At 50.2% G+C, this 21,573-nt stretch overlaps 1 protein-coding gene across 3 annotated transcripts in view; it reads left to right on the forward strand.

Moving 5' to 3' along the window:
- Positions 1–673: 673 nt before the first annotated feature.
- Positions 674–21,573, forward strand: part of ABCG1 (ATP binding cassette subfamily G member 1) — a 69,509-nt gene continuing 48,609 nt past the window's right edge. Inside the window, exons 1-3 of one of the 3 annotated variants that reach the window (XM_045774156.2) lie at positions 674–747; positions 1,464–1,525; positions 20,364–20,607. In XM_045774156.2, coding sequence (XP_045630112.1) covers positions 1,523–1,525; positions 20,364–20,607 — 247 coding nt within the window. In that variant the 5' untranslated portion in view covers positions 674–747; positions 1,464–1,522. Of the gene's footprint in view, positions 748–1,463; positions 1,526–13,897; positions 14,061–20,363; positions 20,608–21,573 lie in introns of those variants that run through there. The other 2 variants (XM_045774154.2, XM_045774155.2) reach the window with 2 other exon arrangements.

Raw genomic sequence — 21,573 nt, forward strand, 5'->3', positions numbered from 1 at the left:
GCTACAATGTTCAGAGCACAATTCTGGAACCCACCATGGCCTCCAAGGCTATCAGTGTCTGTTATCAGGTGATGTGAGCTCCCCTAACGCAGTGAGGTCTCAGATGCCCCACCAGCTCATTTGGCCCCCACTTTGCAGCAACAATCGCCAGCCAGGGCTGTCGTGATGGAATGTTATTGAAGTCATTCTAGCCCTTCCACTAGGACATACTCCGTTTATCCTTAACCATTACCCTAGAGGCCCTGATGCTTTTTAGTCTTTGCTGTAATTGTTTTTAATGTGCATTACAAAAAAGTAAGTAAATTCCACAGTGTTCGCAAATGTGAAATCTATCATCTGACCAAAAGTGGGAAATAAGTAGATTTCACACTTGGCCCATCTGTGGACGGACAGGTAGTGGCTGCTCTTTTATGCCAGTAACCTTGGAGGGAGCACACTGACCTTCAGTAACCTCACAGGCTTCCTGTTTGCTGCAGAAACAGTGACACCGGCCGTATTCTTACACATATGATTGCATTATGCCTATTTTAAAACCTTTTGTCTTGTATGTGCATAGAGCAGAAACTGAAATCATTGTTTGTGGTTTGGGGGTTTTCACATGTCTGCAGTGATGAAAATTGAAATTCTGTCCTACAGAAGGCAAGGGTTACTTCCCTTTATTAATTGCGGAATAAATACATCTCACTGCGGAAGGGTCTGTTTTGCAGCAGAAGGGCTCCCTGGGAAGTGTGTGCATCTAAGCTGTGGGTAAGTCACTGACAAAGTGCTTTTTAGTAAAAAAAAATGTTTTTTCAATATAAATGTAGAGAGTAAATGTAATTAGTTGTAGGTCAAAGAAAATATGCCGTGTGTGCATATAGGCCCAAACAATGATTTATAATTTGAGCTGTGATGTAAAGTGTCTCTGATTTAAGTCAGTCAGTCTGCAAATACTGGGGGAGGCAGGCACCTGCTGGAGGTGGGGGCTCAGTAAGAACGAGCCAGAACCTCCCTGTGTCCTCCGGGCCCACAGACCAGTGAGGGAAATACAACCGATCTGTGAATTGGGATGGGTTGCCTCTCTATGAAAAGCAAGATGCCTCAATTTTTCCCCCAGTTTTGTCGAGACTGAACTGACATATAACATTGCACGAGTCCCACGGTGTACAGTATAATGATTTGATAACATTTATATTGCAAAATCATCACCACAAGAAGCTTAGTTAACACCCATCTCCTCACATAGTTATAATTTTTTTCTTGTGATGGGAACGTTTAAGATTTCTTCTCTTAGCAATTTGCCGAAACACGCTACAGTAACATGCACCATGCTGGATGTTATGTTCTCCGGGACGTATTTGTCTTAGAACTGGACGTTTTAACCTTCGGACCGCCATATTGACGCCTTCACATTGGATATCGAAATGTTATCCCTCTGAGCTAGGAGGCCCTTTGTACATTTATCCACCCATTTTTCTTTGTAGAACGTCCCAGGCAGCACGGTTCATCACAGGAGGAAAAGAAGAGCAAGCCACTTGGGGAGATGGTGAGCAAGGGCAACACCGGGGGAGGGGCAGGGGAGGGTTGTGGTCTCAGGACCTGGAAGACAAGGTTAGATGCACACGAGCGCCCTACTCTTCCTTCTTCTCGGCTCCGGGCACTGGACCCGCTCCATCTTCCTCAACCGTCATCGTGGTACTGTTAGTATTCCCATTTTACAGATGAAGGTTGAGGCTCTGAGAGGTGAGACCAGCCCAGCACCACAGATGGCTAATGATGGGGCTGGCGTCCCTGCAGGTGCCTGGGCACTGGAGCACGTGCGCACACAGGGGTTCTAGTAAGGACGAGGAGCATCGGCCCAACCTTCTCAAGTTGACAGTTGACAAATAACGGTCACAAATGCTTCCTGGTCCAGCGGCCCACTGTGTGGTCCCGAGTGACCTGGTACTCCCTGGTTTCACGTCCTCTCCCTATTCATCCCCAAAACTCCGCCACTTACTTCCTCGTTCCCCATAGTCCACATGAAGTCTACTTGGTGCCACAGGTTGATCTGAGGTCACCTCATCCGAAGTGGCCTCACTCAGGACTGTCCTGTGACTTCAAAAACATTAACCTTTGAGTTTTGAGATAATTGTAGGCTCCCATGGAGTTGTAAAGAAGAACACAGAGAGACCCTATGTGCCCTTGACCTAGTTCCCCTCTTGGTCACATCTTGCAAAACGAGTACAACATCACATCCAGGGTGTTGACACTGGTCTAGTCCAGACACAGGATGCCATCCACACAAGGCTCCCTCACGCCACCCTCCAATAGCCCCATTCTTTCTTTCCACTCCATCCCCTCCTTAACCCCTGATAATCACCAGTCTGTCCCCATTTGTGTAATTTTGTCATTTCAAGAATGTCACATAAATAGAGTTGTACAATGTCTAACCTCTTCACATTGGCTTTTTCCAGAAGAACTCTCTGGACAGCCATCCAAGTTGTTGGGTGTTGAGTAGTTCATACTTTGTATTGCTGAGTAGTGTTCCATAGCGTAGACCACAGTTTCACTCTTTCCCTACTGACGGACATCTGGGCTGTTTGTAGGTTTTGGCTAATCACAGACAAAACTGCTGTAAACGTTTGTGTGCTAATTTTTGTCTGAATGTGAGTTTTCATTTCTCTGGGACAGATGTCCAGGAGCACAATTGCTGGAAAATGAGGAAATTGCTCTCTATTTCTATTTTTCTGAGTTTTTTAAAAAAACCATGAATAGGTGTTCAGTTTTGTCAGATGCTTTGTCCGTATCAGTTGGCATGATTGTGTGATTTTTCTTCTTTAGTCTGTTAATACGGTGTACTACACGGACGTGCAAATATTGAATCAGACTTGCATGCTTGGGATAAATCCCACTTGGACATAGAGTATCTTTTTAAATGTAGATTGCTGAATTCTTTTTGCTAATATTTTGTTAGTGATTTTTGCATTTATATTTATGAGGGATTTTGATCTGTAGTTTTTAAAAAATACTATCTTTTTCTGATACCAGGGTTATAGTAGTTAAATAAAATGAATTGTGTAGAGTCCCCTCCTTTTCTATTTCTGGAAGAGATTGTAGAGAGTTGATGTGAATTCTTTAAACACTGAGAATTCTCCAGGGAAGCTGTCTGGGCCTGGAGACTTCTTTTCCTTCCTTCCTTCCTTCCTTCCTTCCTTCCTTCCTTCCTTCCTTCCTTCCTTCCTTCCTTCTTTCCTTCCTTCCATCCTTCCTTTTCTCTCTCATTTTTAAAATGATGAATTCAGTTTCCTTCATAGTTATAGGACTATTCAAATAACTTATTTTATATTCAGTGAGTTGGTGAATTTGAGGAATTAATTCATTTTATCTAGATCGTCAAACTTAGATGTGCGGAGTTGTTCGTAGTGTTGCCTTATTGTCGTTTGGATGACTGTGGGATCTGTAATGATATCTCCTGCTCCATCTCTAATATTGGTACTTTGTGTTTTCCCTGTTTTTTCTTTGTCAGACTTGCTGGAGGTGTTTCAATTTTATTCATCGTTTCTAAATGATCAGTCCAGCTTTGTGTTTCTTTGGCTTTCTTTATTCTTCTATTTTTAATTTCGTTGAGTTCTTGTCTTTATTATTTCCTTTATTTTGGTTTATTTTGCTCTACTTTTTCTATATTCTTGAGGTGGGACTTTAGATTATGGATGAGACTTTTCCTCATTTTTAATTTATACACCCTTAGCATTATAAATTTCTGCTCCACACTGATGTAGCTCTCACATGTGTACTTTGAGATATGTACTTTCATTTCAATTCAGTTATTCTGTTTGCCATTAAGACCTCCTCTTGGATTCATGGATTATGTAGAAATGTGTTTACTTGGATTCCAAGTATTTGGAGATTTTCCTATTACCTTCCTTATATTGATTTCTAGTTTGATTCCATTTGGGTCAGAGAACACATTCTGCATAATTTCAGTTCTTTTAAATTTGTTGAGGCTTGTTTCATGGCCCAGGATATGATCTATGTTAGTACATGTTCCACGAGCGTTTGAGAAGAATGTGTATTCTCCTGTCGCTGGCTGGAGTCGAGTGTTCTATAAATACTAACTGGATCCTGTTGGTCAGTGGTGCTGTTGGGTTCTATGTCCTTGCTAAGTTTTCTGTCTAGTTGTTCTAGTGGTTGTTGAGAGAAGTGATGAAGTCTCCAACTGTAATTGAGAATTTATTTATTTCTCTTTTCAGTTCTCTCAAGTTTTGCTTCACATAGTTTGTAGTTCTGTTGTTTGGTTCATTTACATTTAATGTAAATATTGACATGTTGGACATAAGCGCGTATTTTATTTTTTTATTTCCTGTGTTCTCAGTTTTTCATTTTCCTGTTTTCTTTTTCCTGCCTTCCTAGGAGTCACCTGAACGTTTTTTAGAATTGCTTTTTGACTTCTCTATAATGTTTTTGAGAGTATCTCTTTGTATTGCCTTTTTAGTGGTTTCTCTAGGTATTACATTACATATACATAACATAAGTCTTTTGGTGTCATAGTTTTATAAGTTGGCGTGCCTTGTGCCTCCCTCTATATCTCTTTATCCTCTAATTGTCTTAAATAAATATTTACTCCACACACATTTAGAATCACATCAGACAATATTACAATTTTTGCTTTAACCATCAAACACAATTTGAAAAACTCAAGAGCAGAAGGAAAATTTATTTTGTTTACTCATATTTTTACTTACGGTGTTCTTTCTCTTTTTTGATACATAAAATGTCCTTCTTTTACCATTTTCTTTATTTTTAGAGAACTTCCTTCAGCAATTCTGTTAGGGTAGGTCTACTGGTAACAAATTTTCTTAAATTTGTCTTGATTTCCCTTTCATTCCTGAATATTTTTCTGGATATAAGAATCTGGGTTGATAGTTCTTTTCTTTCAGCAAGTGAAAAGTGTCGTGCCAATTCTTTCTGACCACTCTTGTTTTTAATGAGAAATCTGCTGTAATTTGAATTGCTTTTTCTTTTGGTAAGATGTCATGTCTCTTTCACGGCCTTCAGGATCTCTCCTTTGCCTTTAGTATCAGAAGTTTGACTATGGTGTGTCTAATTGTAGATTTCTTTAGATTTAGCCTATTTGGAGTTACTCAACTACTTGAATCTTTTGAATTTGGAGGTTTCTGTCTTTTGCCAAATTTGGAAAGTTTTTAGCTATTATTTCTTTCAGTATTTTCTTTTTTTAAAGATTTTATTTTTCTATGAGAGAGCGAGAGAGAGCATGAGTAGGTAGAAGAGCAGAGAGGGAGGGAGAGAGAGAGAATCTCAACCAGACTCTGTGCTGACTGTGGAGCCTGTCCAGGGCTCAATCTCACGACCCTGAGATCATGACCTGAGCCAAAACCAAGAGTCAGGTGCTCAACTGACTGAGCCACCCAGGCACCCCTCTAAGAATTTTCAACCTCCAACCACCCTTCTGGAACTATAGATTTTCCATTAGATCTTCTGTTATGGTCCCATATGTCCCACAGCTTTTGCTCATTTTTCATACAACATATTTTTTCTCTGTTGTCTGGACGGGGTAATTTCTGTTGTTCTATTGTCCAGTTCATCAATTCTTTCCCTTCTCCTCTCCATTCTGCCGTTGAGCCCAGTTTGGGTATCATATTTTTCAGTTCTAAAATTCCATTTTATTTGTTTTTTATATCTTTTATTCCTTTGCTGAGACTTTCTATCTTTTCATTTGTTTCAAGTGTGTTCATAATTGTTCACGGAAGCATTTTGACGATGGCTGCTTCTAAATCTTTGCTAGGTAACGGTAAGTCATCTTGGTGTTAGCATCTACTGACTGGTTGCTTTTTTCATTTGAATTGTGAATTTCTTGGTTCTTAGGTAATGAAAGACTTTTGATGGAAACCTAATATTTTTGGTATACTGTTAGGAGACTTTGGATCTCATTAAAGCTTTCTGTTTAGCTCGCTTCCTCTGACATCACTCAGGTAGGAGAAATGGGGGGGACTGCCTCATTACTGCCAGGTGAGCACAGAAGTCCAGGTTCCCTGCTCAGTCTTTGCTGGCATCCTCATTACTGCTGGAAGGGTTGGCCACCACCCACACCGCCCTGGCCAGGAAAGGTAGGAGACCTCATTATTGCTCCCTTGATGATGGGAGCATGATCTCCACTGACACCATGATTTGGGGAGAGTGTAGTGTCCTTGTTAACCCTGTGTGGTGGTGAAAATCCTGAGTCTATTGGATCTCCTCTGCCACCACCCCAGTGAGGAAAGGAGGAGCTCCTCATTACTGCCTGGTGGGGACGGTTCTGGCCTCTGGATATGGCCTTCTCTGACACCATTTTGACTAGGGATGGGGGCACTTTGGGGTGCTTCATTACAGTATGAGGAGGGTGGAAACCTGGCTCCCCACTCATCTTTATTGGTGTAGGCAGGGTGTGGAGTTTGACTGGAATAGCGCAACTGTCTAAAAAATGTCTATATTTCTAGGGTGCCCCTTTTCTGTTCTTTTGGCCAGAGAGAGTAACCTTTTGTTGGGGCTTACTTTGTTTGTGCCCATGAGCATTTCCAGGTTGTTGGTTTCTTCAAATGAAAGTCTGGGCTATATGAGGCACAAAGAGAACCCAGGGACCTCAACACAGCGTGGTTCCTTGGGTCCCAAGGTCCCTGGGCCATCTGCCTTGTGCTCTCCACCTTTCAGGGTCTCCTCATGTGCTTTGTACAATGTCCAGAGTTTTTAGCGGTGCTCAGGTGGGGGGAATAACATATATCTACTCCCTCTCCCCACTAGCCTGCCTGTGATTTTCAGCAGCTGGACGTGGGCGTCTTCAGATCTCTGTCCCTGTTTGGAGGAGCCGTGACCCTCCAGTGGAGAGGACTCAGCAGGAGGCAGGAGACCTGGGGCTTTTCAAACCTCACGGAACCTCAATCGCCTTGTTTCCAAGTGGCAGGATCATTTACTGAGATAGTTCTGAGGCTAATTTCCTTCCTTTAGATAATTTCCCCTCCTCTCCCTTAAAAAGTAGCCAAGTCTTTTTTTTTTTTTTTAATTAAATTGTTTTTCTTTTGCCTTGGGGACTTCCGAGTGCAGGTCCCTGCCCAGAAGTTTCCAAACATGCAGAAGATAATCTTCCCAACCAAATTTTTGCTTTCAAAAGCTCAAGTTCAAGTAGGTGACCGCCCAGGTCTTCTTGGGAGGGAGGAGAAGGGGAGCTGGGGACTTGGAGGAGAGAGGCAGGGGGCTCAGGAAGAACATCCCAGGCCTGGGGAAGGGGAGGGGGAGGGTTTGCAGATCACAGGAGAGCTCAGGTGTCTCAGGGAAGCAAGAGGGCTTCTGGGCACCTAGCACACAGGACTTGAGCTGTGGTCTTTGGAGCCAGGGGGAAAAGATCTGTGCCTGAGCTGGCGTGGCATGGAGGCACTGCCTTCCAGGGACCAGGGGCACATTATCTGACTGCTAAGGAAAGTAAAATGTGGCCTGCCCTGTATCTAGGGCTGGGGTGTCAGATTCTCACGTGATCCAGTGATGGCATCTGCTCTCCTAACCTGCAGGGGCGTCCCGAGTGTCCCATGCGATAATGCCTGGTTCAGCGCTTTCCCAAACATTGGAGGTTATTCAACATAACTCGTGATGTTTATCAAGCACCTACTTGGCTAGATGCCAAGCTAAGAACGATGTTGGAGGCAAAGAAATAATCCAGAGACGCTGGGATTTATGATCTCCTGAGGGAGATAAGGCAAGTGCCAGGTGAACAGAGACGAAGGCAACAAAGGGTTATAGGATTTCTCCATATCCTGGCTTAGGGGCCCCGATTTTTAACAGCCTGTTTGTCCTAATGAGGATTTCTAGGCTGTAAGCGACTGAAACCTAATTTATGCTAGTTCAAGGTCAGAGGGAGAGAACTGGTTCTCATAATGAGGATGACCAGCCTTTGTGTGTAAGACACACACAATGAGCCAGATGTGATTATCACAAATTTGACTCATTTAGTCCTCCCAACGATCCTGAGATGGGCATGGCTGCCAGTCCCTTTCTAGCTGTGGTCATGGAGGCACCGAGAGGCACGAACTTGTTCAAGGGGCCCAGCGCGTCCCACCATGCCTCGCAGCCTTTGTGCCTCCGCGGTTTCCCTTCCCAGCTGGCCAGTCTCCGCAGGCAGAGCAGGTGGCCAACGTACAGGGCTGTCAATCCCCAAAGGGGAAGAAACACTTTCCTTCTCAGGGCTCTGGCAAGTCCCAGGGAGAACTCTGATGTCCCCCCCGCCCCCCGCCCCGGGCTGGTAAATCCTCTCCAGAACAAACACAGTGGCCTTAGGGATGGAATGTTCTGGCTGGTTCCAGGTGGGGGTTGCATTCTAGAATCGATCACATGCAGTTCGGACAGAGCAGCTCTGTAGAGGAAAAGTGGGGTGCACACCCCGAGCTACCTGTTTTCTCCCTACTGGACCCTTGAATGGGGGCAGCGGGAGGCTTTTATTTCTGTGTGGGAAGAGGCCTCCGGTAATTTTCCGGTGTCTGACTCTGAGACTTCTGTCCTGGTCTTCAGCTTTGAAGGTCATTTCATTGCCAGATGTTATTTCCTCTTTCTTCATTTGTGGAAATTGTTTCCTAGAACTTTCTTGCCACTCTCTGTTCTGTGCTAATGGAAGAAAAGAGGAATAATCTGCAACACTTACTTTTTCCTAACTTAGCTTATGAATATTTGCTTGCATTTTTTTTTCCTGAAAACATCCTTCATTAACCTCATCCTTCCATCTTCTGGCGCTCCCCCACTTCCTACCTCCACCCTGCGTGCACCTGTGGCTCCTCTGCTGCCCCCGCCTCCCGGAGGGTGAGGAGGGAGGGGCCCCTTTGGAGCTGGGCCAGAGGATGCAGTGTGGGGACATCGGGACACTGGAGGCAGAACATGACAGGGGACGGGAGGGCCAGCAAAACAGGAATCCAGCAAACCATGGAGATGAAAACAATGTTTCTTTAAAATGAACCAGCCTACAGAGAGTTCCCATTCGGTACTCAGACCCAGCCTTCGGCTGCCACCCTCCCTGATCGCACTGTGTCTGCTGCCCTTTCCCATCCCTACCCACAGGGCTGGGACAAGGTTTTCCTCTGCACTTCCTCCTACTTCTTAATATTCTTTCTTTCTTCCTTCCTTCCCTCCCCACCCCTCCTGCCTTTGCTCTCTTTCTCATTTTCTCACTCACCCAAATTCTTCTTTCCTTTCCCTCATTCTTTCTCTCTCCTCCTTTTTTTAAAGTGGAAGCATTGGCTTTTATGTAGAGGTAGAAAAGGCCCGATGGCCCTAATTCTCTGTTAAAATGACAGGGAAAGGATCAGAGACGCCAACAAGTCAGGGGCCATGACCAGAGGAAGGTGTCTAGCCGGGCCCAGCGGGTTTCCCACAGGGACGCCTCCAGGAATGCGCACCTGTTGGATGGTCGTAGGTGTGGGATACAACAGGGGTGGGATTCATCCCTGCTGGCCCAGCTCCAGGAGTCCCCGTCACATCTCCCACCTCTGTCTGCCAAGAGAAGGGACGAGCCCCGTCCCTGCTGCCTGGTGCAGACCAACAGTTTGCTTTTATTTGTCTGAAAACATTTACCTTCAGAGCCAGAGCTTTGGGTTGTAAAAAGCAAGCAAGCAAACAAGCAAACACCTCCCTACACCATTCCCTCCAGAACCGAGTTTCCTTGAGGCTTTGGGGAAAGCCATCGCACAAACCCTCACACATGGTCACAGTGCAGCCCTTGATGTGGTGGAAGAGGGGCTGCGGACGGGGCAGGGGAGCAGGCTTCTTTAGTTTTTCATTTTCCTCCATGAAATGGTGATATGTCAAATGAGGGAGATGTTCCCGCGGCAGAATATGGGCAGGGGGGCACTTTTCCACACTGGGAGTTTTGAGTATGCTGGAAACAGCCTGAAGGATTGGCTCTGAAAGGGGCAGGGCCACCGAAGACCGGGAGGCCCATGTGTCCCCACTTTTCCTCTCCCCCAAAACTACAAGAGCTCCTGCAGCTTTAGGGAAAGAATGATCCCTAAAGTGTGTTAAGCTCACGGAATGAGTTAGAAACATACCCAATCTAGTTGAGAACCTCAGCTTTCCGATCGCTCCCCATTACTGCCTGACGACTCTTTAGGGCGGGGCTTTCTCCATTTTGCTCCCTGCCACCCCCACGCCCTGTTCCAATGCAGAGATCAGCTCCTGGCAGAGCAGACAATTTTTTTTAAAAGACTTATTTATTTATTTGAGAGAGAGAGAGAGATGGTGCACATGTGAATGGAGGGAGAGGAGAGGGACAGAGAGAGAATCTCAAGCAGACTCTGTGCTGAGCTCAGAGCCCAACAAGGGGCTTGATCCCAGAACCCTAAGATCATGACCTGAGCTGAAACCAAGAGTCAGATGCTCAAGCGGCTGAGCCCCCCGGGCGCCCCCAGGGCAGGCGATCTCTGAGTGTCCACTGAGTGCAGGGCAAACGTCGTAGTGCCTGGAAAATGAAGCTCAGCTGGTGCAGCCTGTAGTTGAGCGGGAGCAAGTCAGCCGATGGTTCATTCAGAGCTGGACTCCCTGTAAAGAAAGAAAGCTCAAGGTCGAAATTGTTGAAAGCCAAATCACCATGGTATGAAGAAGACGGTATTAGTAAAGAATCTATTCATTAGATTTCTTCCTAGCCAGCTGGGAGCAGGGGGGCTGGGAAGACATGGGATGTCCCCGAAGGGTTCTCTGGAGGGATCTTGTGTTTCGGACCTGCAGGGGTGGGGCAATCCACGGTGCCAAGCCCAGCCTCACCCCCTTGCGGCCGGCCTCCCGCAGGAGCTCATTCATGTCAGTCAGGCCTGCGGTGAGCCCATCTGGATGTCTGACCTACCTGTCACCCCTTTTACCCCCTTCACTGGACACCAAGAGCAGAAAGCTTGTACCAGAGACTGGGTGCTCGGGGTGCCCCTGTCTCCCCACCATTTCCCGGTCTCAGTGGCTAGATATCTGGCAGAGATGAATTGGACAGTCCTTAAAATGGAATTTGGGGCATAAAGTGCAAACCAGGCAACTGAAATGACATGATAAGGAAAGTGAATTCAGTCCCCGGTGGTGGAGTCCACGGACCTGCCTGTCCCTAGATAGCAGGTGGCCGGTTCTGTGGCAGGGAAGCTTGTCCTTACCGGCAGTCTGAGTGGAGCCTGGGGCCACTGGCTCCTCAGCAAGAGGAGGGAGTGCCTTGAATAGGCGGTCAGTCGTGCACCTCAAGTTTCACAAGGGACACTGAGTAAATGGAACCCATGCAGAGAAAGGTAAGCAGGAAGAAGGCGCACAGTCTAAGAAGAACCGTTGGGTTGGGGGCAGGGATGTTTGGTCCAGAGAAGCCAAGGTCTAGAGAGAAATATGGTGCCTTGGTCAAATACCTCAAGGTTTACTGTGGGGAGGGGGTGCCACCTGGCTCTGTCACTTGATGTATTAGCAGAAATCCCTATTGGGTTTGGGGTCTGGGCTGGACAATCCTGTGACGAGCTCCTCTTGTGTTTGCCTGCTTGACACATATACTTCTGCTCAGAGTGCCCCCAAATGGCCTCGTGAAGCACCCGTGTCCCAATCTTTCTGCATGGTTCCAATGGGCTGCTCTTCCCTTTGGCCTTCTTGGCCCAGCTAATCAGTGTTTGGCACCCCTCCCCCAACCCCCTCCACCTGGGGACAGTGACTGGCTGCTGACTGATAGGATGAAGCCTGCAGCTGCTTTGCAGAGACAGCCTCGCTGAGGGGGAAGCCAGCAAATGGAAAGTGGAGTCATGGAAAGAGCTAGAGACCAAGAGCCGAGGACAGAATATGGGTCCTTGGCCCTGGCAGGCTTGAAACCAGCACACTCTGAACCTTTCTGTGACCTAAGACAACGCTTTACCTTTAGTGTAAGCCAGTTGGGATTGGGTTTCTGTTACAACCAGGAGTCCCGATACAAATGTCACAGATCCGACTTATTCTACTGTTTGCTTATTCCCTGACTTGGCACTAGAAGGATGATACCAGTAAGGATTGGGATTGGCTTGCTTGCTAGGTGCCGTGCATGGTGGAAAGTGTAAGATATGCGCTATTTCCCACATGGCTGAGAGTCTTATTACCCAGCCTACAGATGTGTAAGTGAGGACTCTTTCAAGGCGTGTAATGGAAAAGCCAGCAGCTCAAGCCGTGCCAACAAGGACTCACTTTCCTGCTGTCTTCCGTCTCTGGCTTCATACCCGGGCTCTGCACACTGTCCCCGTGGCCGTCCCCAGAAGCCTGGCAGGCACTGCCTTACACCTCTAGTTCCTGACCAACCGTTGCTATAAATCACACGATGCAGAACAGGGTGGGGGTGGGGTCGGGAGTTTTCCAGAGGGAAATTCTGCGCTCATCCATAGGAGTGAGGACAGTGGACAGTGGACAGAAAACAGAGGCCAGAGCCATAAGACTACGATGTCACATTGCCTGCCCTGACCACAGAACAGGGTGGTGTCCAGCCAGATGCTTATGGAGAAATCCTCCCCTGCTGTGTTTCATGTCTTCCTCTTTCTGCTTCTTGTCCTGTCTGCCCCTGGAGCAGGCGGTGGGCTGCAGGGCTAGCCACCAGCCCTGAGCTTCAGTAGTGAGGCACCTTTGTCTCTGCCTTTTGACCTCAACTCTCCCCAGGAGGTTTGTGGATTTGAATCCTCTTTCCAGAACATTTGGAGTTTTTTGGCTTCCCCGTTCAGTACATTTAAGGTACCACACAGCCTTCTGGGCCGAATGTGCAGAGTGGCACCTGAAAATACAGTAGTCATGCTTCCTTCCTCTCGGACAAAGAGAATAAAGGTAATGCATTGATCTTTGGGTGAAACTATTCAGACAAGAGCAGGGCCCCCCTCCCCCTGAACTCCACATCATACTCCCTTTCCCTCCGTTGGGTTGAGAGGAGAATAGGACTATGTTTGTTAGACCTCTGGGTGTGAAGTCCACCTGCCAGGTGTGCGGTAGGTGAGGAGAGGTGCATTCCTACCTGCAGTCGCAACATGCAAACCGCTGAACAAAAGCATTAGCCTCTGAGATTGGGAGAAAGAATGCCTTGTCACCATGGTTACCAGGAAATGGTCCCACTTATATATAATAAGGGAATTAGCAGATGCCAGGCCATCTGATATTCATCTGGGGCCAAATGAGAGGGTGTCTGGAGGGACATTCCTTATTCCTTATGCAGTTACCTGAACACAGCTGCGGGCCAGGGACTGAGCCAGGCACTGGAAACCAGCCTTTTTTTAGTGGGGCTGGGTGGGCGGGACGGTGGCAGGACAGAGGCCTGGGCACCTTCACCTAGCGCCCCTTTGTTACCCAGCATTTAGTCCTGCAGCTGGCCACAACAGTGGTGCAGGAATGAGTGTGTTTGCACTGTCTCAGTGCTGGGGCGGGTCACCCCAGATACAGAGCTGTATTTGGGGGGATGGCGGGCGTTGGAAAGGCCATGTCTTCTTTAGTCCTCACGCTCCTATCTGACAGAAAGGTACTCGACAATGAGAAAAGACAAGAAAAGAGCCCCCCACCCCCACCCCACCCCGCCCGTTCCAGCCTCCCTGACGCTCCCTCTGGCCCCATCCACACAGCCGCGCGGGCTTGGAGGCGGCAGTCCTGGAGTGAGACCCCGCTGTCCGTCTGGCGCTCAGGGCCGCTGGTCCATCCCCCTCCAGTTTCTGGGCGCGGGGGCTCCGGGGCTGGGGAGGGTCCGCAGCACCTGCCGGCCCCCGGCGCCGGCGGCGGGGCAGCAGGGACCTCCTCGAGCTAGCCCGCAGCCCTCCGCGGGAGCAAAACAAGAGCACGCGCACCTGCCGGCTCCGCCCCGCCCCGCTCGCCGGCCAATCGAGGGGCGTGGGCGGGGCGTGGGCGGGGCCGGCGCGGCAGGGTGGGGCGGGGCCAGCGCCCCAGCGGCAGCCCAAGCTGGAGCCGGCGCGGGACGCAGCAGCCTAGCCTGGAGCGAGCGCAGCCTCGTGCCCGCCGCCCGTGCCCGCCGCCGCCGCCGCCGCCCGTGCCCGCCGCCCGCCGCCCGTGCCCGCCGCCCCCGGGGCATGGCCTGTCTGATGGCCGCTTTCTCGGTCGGCACCGCCATGGTGAGTGAGCGCATCCTTCGCCCCCGGGGCTTGCTTCTGTTTTCCAGCAGAGCCAGAAACGCACAAAGACCCGCACCCTCACCCTTACAGCCGCCTCTGGGTCCCCGGGGAGAAGTCCGCCTCCCATTGCCCCCCGTCCTGTTCACCTGGCGCCTCGGGATGCTCCTTGCACCCGCCGGGGACGCGGGGCAGGCGGAGGGGCCAGGAGTGTGCGGGAGGTGGCCAGCAGCCCCACAAGTGCACCGATGGCCCCACCTCGGCCCCCTCCGGGTAGCGGCCTGGGGCCTGGGTTCCTGAGCGCACTGGGGAGGGTGGCAGCCTGGGCCCGAGGAAAGGGGGAAGGTCCTCTCTCTCAGTCAGCGCGCGGCCCGGACTCCGGGAGCCGGCACTTCTCTCGCCACCCTCCGGAGCGCCGGGCATGGTCTGGGGGAACAAAAGAGAGAGCTGCTCCCTGAGAACCAGAGCCTGCGCTGCCCCTGGCGCTCCCCGGGGACAACCTCTCCTGGACCTGCTCGGGAGGGGGCGGCGGATTCCGGGGAGGCAGCCCAGGGGCGAGCCTGGATACCTGCAGGCCACCTTTCCTGCACCCTGGACAGAGACCAGGGTGGGGACAGGGACGCGGAATCTTCCGTTCCCGAGGGTGCCAGCTCCGTGGAGGGACCACCGGGCCGGCAGATTCAGTGCTAGACACACTGACATCAAGTGCTATTCCCAGGGGTGGTCCAAAGTCTCCTCTTGCTCCTTTATAAGAGCTCCATAAACTCACATCAGTGGGGGGGGGGGAACCAAACCCGCCCTCCCCCACCAAACAACAAACTAACCATCGGCCTTTTATTTTTATGCCTAGCACACCGACATTGCAGTTAGGTACTCACAGACTAGATTTCAGGTCATCTAAAGTACAAATATAAAGTATTCAGTATTCCAACCCACCTCGCCCTCCCTTTCCACCCCTCTTTCTATCATCTGTCTATGGATTTACTATCCTGCTAATTACTCTCCATAGGCTGTAAGCCCACAGTGCACAGCACGCAGCGGGGTTTCACCCCCACCCCTCGCCTTATTTCATTTTTAGCATCCTGTATTTGAAGTCAGCAGGGCTCAGCAGGATTTGACCGACAGTTACCTCTTGCCTTGAGCCCAAGGAAAAAAAAAAGCATAGCTGCTGTGTGCGCATGCGCTCTCTCACAACTGCATCCTATGCCTCCAAACAGGTTACTGTAGAACACATACCGAGCGGCGCCAGCTCATTATATAATGATTTTGTGTAAACCGATAGAATGGGGCCGCAGACGTGTTTAGGACGTTGGTGGAGCAGGGGCCCGTGGCAGGGGGACTCACCGACCGGGTCCCCTCTCTGGGCATGCCCTGCCGTCATTACTTGGCTTCTCACGTTTGAGGGGGGATGGAAACAGGAGAGGCAGCCCCTCCTCCTGACATTTGCTTTTATCTGGATGAATGTTTGGGTAATGCTTGGCCATTCTTCCTTTTACATTTACCCATCTTTTTGGGCTTCCTAAATTATGTTGATAATGGAAAATTCAGGAGATTATTATTGTTAGCTGTAGGTAAGGAATGTTTCAGATCTTTTCGATGCCGGGTAACTCTTGAAGTCCTTTCAAAGCTGCAAAAGTGGCTTATACATGTGGAAAAATGATGAATCGGGATGTTTTGAGATGTGGATGTTTTTATGTCAGGATTTTTTAATGTTATGTGATAGTTTGATACAGACGCAGAACTCCAGTGCTCTATACTCGACGTGGAGACACTAAGGGCTGGGCTCATTTTTTCAGGGAACGTTGTTTTGTTTGACAAATCATCTTCCTTCTCGAAAATCTTGTACTTTTTTTTTTTTTTAGTTTAAAAAATTGTACCCAAGTCATAAACAGCCCTTGAGAGAGCCCCAGGATCCTGAGCTCTTCCCTCACCCCCTGCTCTAGGGTCCCACCTGGGACTGATTGCACCAGGTGTGAGCCCGGAAAAGCCGACTTGCAGGATGGGAGAAGCACCTGGCCCTGAGCTGGGCTGGGAAGGACAGGCACGAGGTCCCAACAGGATGGTGGTATTCGGGGCTGTCTGGAGCGGGGCTTGGTGATGAGGTCAGCAGTCTAAGTGACCACACAAGTAGTACCAGCCTTCGGCTTAGTTAAGGGTGTGACATTTGGATTATTTTCCCCAGGGCAGTGGCCTTGAGGATTCTTGGCTAGCGTTTTCCTCTTATGTGGGCCGGGTACCCGGGAGGGAGCTGCCCTCCAACTGAAGGGTCCACTGGTCTAGGTGGGCACCAAGCCCAGCAGTGACACGCAGGAGAGAGAACTGAGAGAGAAGAGTGTGCCAATGCCTGCTGCCTGCACCTTCCTCTTCCTTTTCCTCCCTTCCCCATGGGCTGTGGGAAGAAGTTTCTCTCATTGCATGTCCTTGGGTAAATAGCGTGAACCCGCCTCACAGTCGCCTGGGGGACTGTGAGAGACCCTCCCCAGCTACACAGGCATCTCTGTATGCTTGCATTCCAGTTGAAATCAGCACCCAAGAAAATGTTCTCAGGAATGGCAGGCAGCAACAATTCCAAATAGGGTCTCCTCGGCATTCAACACCCATGAATGGACTTACTATCATTTATCATTTATTATGCAGCACAAATTGTGTGTGGATGGGGAGATCAAAGACAATGCTTAGAAGGAAAAGATTGGGAAACATACAATGAGAGGGAACAAATGGGGAGGGAAGATGTATTTGTTTCATTTTTAATGAGCTCAGGAGGCTAAGGACAAGCTCGCTGTAACCTACATTGCCGACCGCGCTCATCTGAGGATGTGTTTCCAGAGAGCTGGTCTATTTCAGAATGACAGCCACCGCCTCCCATCATCCAAGGTCTCATGATTTTATTAATTGGGCAAGGTCATTGGACACCCGTGGAAGAAAGGTGGATAATGGTATGCACTGCTTGGGCGTCAGTTTTTTTTTGTGGGGGCGGGATTGTCTGGTTTCCTCAGTTTCTTGTGGATTCTTCTCTAATGGGCAGGGGCTGTGATGACCCCGGGTCACCTAAAACTTGCCTCTAGAAACCTAAGCAACGTTCGAGTGCTGTTAAGGGCACTGGCTGGGACAACAGGGTGCAGAACGGAAGCCACACAGAGCTGGACCCTGGCTTGGCTACTCATTAACTGTGGGTCTCGGGCAGGAGGCAGTCTCAGTGTCTTAGAGCCCAACTCTGAATGGAGTGGGAGATGGCGATCCCCCCTTGGTGCGGGGATAGTAAGACGCATCCTCTTTGTAGCTTAGAGTTTACCGGGTACAGGTAATTACCGAACCAACAGTCACAATTGTTTACGATCAGTCACCTAGTACGCAGGAAGCAGTATTTAATACTTCAAATAATGAGTGCTTGACTCTGCCTCCTCCCTCCCTCTCTCTCTCCCAGATCAGTTTAGTCACCCAGCTTTGTCCTACTGGCCTGTCCACTTGCCTCCCTCCCCACTGCCACTAGCTGGTTATGGCCACAGTCACCCTCCCATCTGCATGTTGCTTCAGGAGATGGTTTTTAATTACAGTTTCTGGTCCGTTACCTCCATTTCAGATCCCGGGTGCCCCCCAAGACTTCCAGATAAAGTGCAAAACTCTTCACAGCGTTTGCAAGCACTTCATGGGCAGACCCTGTGTGTCTCCAGTTTCCTCTGACCCTCCCTCCCTCCTTCCCTACCACCTGAAATCTGAGCTCTAGCCTCTGAATTTCTCTCAGATCTCCAGAGATTCTGCTCCCTCCTGCTGCTGAGCCTTTGCACATGCTGTTCCCTAGCAGGCACCCTGCTCCCACCCCACCTGGTCTCATTCTAGCTCTGGCCTCAGGGCATTGTGACTGCCTGCATTCTTGCCTGGGGCCCAACCTTGAATGGGGAGCTTGCTGAGGCCACAGGCTGCATCTGCCTGGCTGACTGCCAACCCCCAGGGCTTTGCTGGGTGCTCTCATTTCTGAATGAGTGAGTGAGCGAGAGAAGAGATAGGCCTGGAGTCTAGACCCGCATCATAATACGGGTTGAGCATCTGCTGTAGTCCTGTGGTGGGTGCCAGGGAGAGGGGTGCAGTTTGGGTGGGCAGCTGGGATGGGAGCCTGGAGCTCCTGGGGCCACCACTGGTGAGGGGCTGCTTGATGCTCCCAGCTGACCCCCCATGGCTGAAGCCAGGTCTGCCCGCAGGTGCGAGTTTGGAAGCAGACATTTAGCCTTTCCGCAGAGGTGGCAGGTGGGGGGAGCATGGGCTTTGGGGACCAGGTCTGGAGCTCCCTGTCTTCCCCCACTGCTCTCTCCGCTAACCCCCGGTGTGCCGATGGACTCAGAGCGGGTGTGAAGTTGGGTGGGTGGGCAGAGGGGTGGCACTCGGAGCCCACCGTGGGTGTTGCAGTGATGTTGCTCGCGCAGCCAAAGCCAAGAGTGTGCTGAGCGAGGGTGAGCCCCGCCGTCCTTCCTTCAAGGGGCCCCAGCACGGAAGGCAGTGGGCAGAGCCACGGCAGAGGCCGCGTCCTGCAGCTCCCCCCAGAGTGGAGAGGCTCCGAGGAGCCCGTGGCCGGCCAGACGCAAGCCTTGCCTGCTTCTGCCTCGGGAACGTAGGAACCTACTTATGTTTGCGTGTGAAATGTTTCACATGCTCCGTGCCAGCAGCAAACCGAACTTAATTTTCTCAGTTTTACTTTGCACTTTAATTTTTATCCACAGAATGTTATAGTCAGTGAGCTAAGCTTTGATTTGGTTAAGCGTTTCAGAGGTAGGAGATGCCTGGGAGGGCTGTGTGTGTATGTCATTGACTTAAACAGCAAAGCAACATTTTCAAACACGCCGAGGACCAGAAATCCTTGTGCCCACACCTCCCCTTGCCCTGTGTGTGCTTCCAATATTCGGAAACTTCAAGCCCTCCAAGATTTTTTTTTTTAAGATGTATTTATTTATTATTTTAGAGAGGGGAGGGGCGGAGGCAGAGGGACAGAGAGAGAATCTCAAGCAGACTCCCTGCTGAGCAAGGAGCCCAATGCGGGGCTTGATCCCACAACCCTGAGATCATAATCTGAGCTGAAATCAAGAGTCCGACGTTTAACAAACTGAGCCACCCAGGCGCCCCAGCCCTCTGAGATTTTTGAGCCTTTCAATATCATGATGGAAATAATGCCAGCTCTTCCATCACAGACCCTAAAGAGGGCACTCTAATGGGGGAAGAGCAGAGTGCCTGCAGTCCTATGGCAGGCGGAAGGGCCTGAATCATCGAAGAGGGTTATCGATGGGCTCTCCCAATCAGGCAGCCGTATGGAGGAGAGGTGCCAAAGGCCCAGACTTTTGGCACTGTGGAATGTTCTCTTTGGATCGAGGGATGGCCAGGAAAAGCACAGCATATTGGCCTGCCCAGGGTTCCTCTATGTTCTGGAGGTACCAGAAGCACGTCGATGGGCTCCGCATTGCCAAGCCATTAGATAAGGATCTTCCTTTCTTTGCATAAATGCTTTCGGTTCTTTGGCGTATCTGTAACAGTTCAGTGACTCCCAATGGAAGCTTCAAAAAGCCAAGGTCGCTACAAAATATCAGGTCCTCTGCTGTTGCAGTGGGAGGAACGCCTCCTTTTCTGATGACTCAATTCGGGGATCAGTTCTGCCCCTCTCCCGATTGTAGGGCTCGGAGCAAGCTCCTTAGAGTGTCTGTGTCTCCATTTCCTCGTGTGTATAACAGAGAGAGAGAAAATCAACCTTTCCAAGTTTCCAGTGCGATCAGGAAGAGACAGTGAGAGGCAGAGTTGGAAGCGAATTGGAACATTTGCAGGGAAGGCACGAAGCCGACTCCCACAAAACAGCGCGGTTCGAGTGGAGTCGTGGCTCTTGGGAAATGTTTACAAGCTTCAGAGGAAGGCAATAAAAGAGCTCATTTTAAGTAAAACTCTTTCAATTATGCATTTCTTAGGGACCCCATGCACCTTCCCTGGGTCTTTGAATGAGTGTACTTACTGTAAAGAGGTAATTTTTTATGGTGGCTGGTGTCTGACTCTTTGAGACAAGCAATTCGTTTATTACAGTTTTGTGAGGCGATCTGATGATTCCACAGTGAGACTTCGACAGATTCGTTTAATATTCTATCTTAAGCATTTTTTTTTAAATAGAAGCAGCCGCGATGGCTAGAGATGACAAATCCCTCTGCGTAAGCACGTGGCGGTACAGTCACAAGTGTGGCCGTGGAGAGCCGATGACCCCGAGCCTCATGGCCGGTCCCTGGGGCCCTTCCCTTCGTGGAGCGCTAACCTCTCTTGGTGCTTCCTCCCCATTTCTTCTAGAATGCCAGCAGTTACTCCGCGGCCATGACGGAGCCCAAGTCCGTGTGCGTGTCGGTGGATGAGGTGGTCTCTGGCAACATGGAAGCCTCCGAGACCGACCTGCTGAACGGACATCTGAAGAAGGTGGACAACACGCTCACGGAGGCCCAGCGCTTTTCGTCCCTGCCGCGCAGGGCGGCCGTGAACATCGAATTCAAGGACCTCTCGTACTCGGTCCCCGAAGGGCCCTGGTGGAGGAAGAAAGGTAGGGAGGGCTGCTGTGCGCGCTGGGGGCGGCGACAGGTGGTCTGGGACAATCGGGGTCTGGAAGTCAGGAGGCGGGGAGCCTTGCCACCCCTATCGCTGGTGCTGCGGCGGCTGCTGTGGCGTTTCTTTAATGGCTTCATGCCAGACTTGTCCTCGCCTCTGATGCAAACAGGCTGGATTAGAGGACTCTGGATTCATGGTGGCTCTTCAGTCCCGCCCTGACGGCAGAGATGCTTGGGAAGGCTGGCCAGCGTCTGCGTGTCCTGGCTGCCAGCGTGGGCTCGGCCCCTTTGCTGGGTGCCCTTCATGCTGGTCTTGCAAGAGACACGATTTCTTACTGTTTCAGAGGGGAAAGGAAGGCACGTGCTGCCTCCCAAGTTTGAAGGGGTACAAAGTAGCCGGTGCCCTAGAGTGGCCTCTCTGGCCACCTGTCATCTACGTCACGGGTGGTGCCGATGGGCTATAAATAGGCTGTTGTCAAAAGAGCCACAGAAATGACAACAGACGAGAGAGAGGACGGGACTGGCAGGCGCTGGAGTGCGCTGCAGTTTGCTGCGTGTTCACGGGATTTGGTGACCGACGACGGTAGTTTGAGTTTTCTCAGCAACCTCGACGTTCTGGGCTAGCTCTCGATTTAAGTGTGTAGAGTTAATGCTTCCCTGGGCTGGTGTTTCTTTTTCCAGCCTGACCTATTTCTTCCCATGGAATTTACTCCGTATGTCCCTCTGCTCCGTGTGCCCACCCTGCACCCCTCTTTCAGGCGGGTGGGGGGCCGGTCAGGAGAGGGCATGTCCCACATCCCCCAGGAACAACAGCCCGTGGCTTCTCATGAGTCATTTACAATGACGTGGACATCTGTGAGGAGTCTGGCCCAGGGACCACTGGCATGTTGCATTTTAGGACTCTCCACTGAAATCCAGAGCCAGCCCCTCCTTCTCTTCGAGGAAGACCCGCCAAGACTTTT

This window comes from Ursus americanus, chromosome 4 (assembly GCF_024610735.1).
Source record: "Ursus americanus isolate L20-20 chromosome 4, mUrsAme1.1.p, whole genome shotgun sequence".
Taxonomy (NCBI): Eukaryota; Metazoa; Chordata; class Mammalia; order Carnivora; family Ursidae; genus Ursus; species Ursus americanus.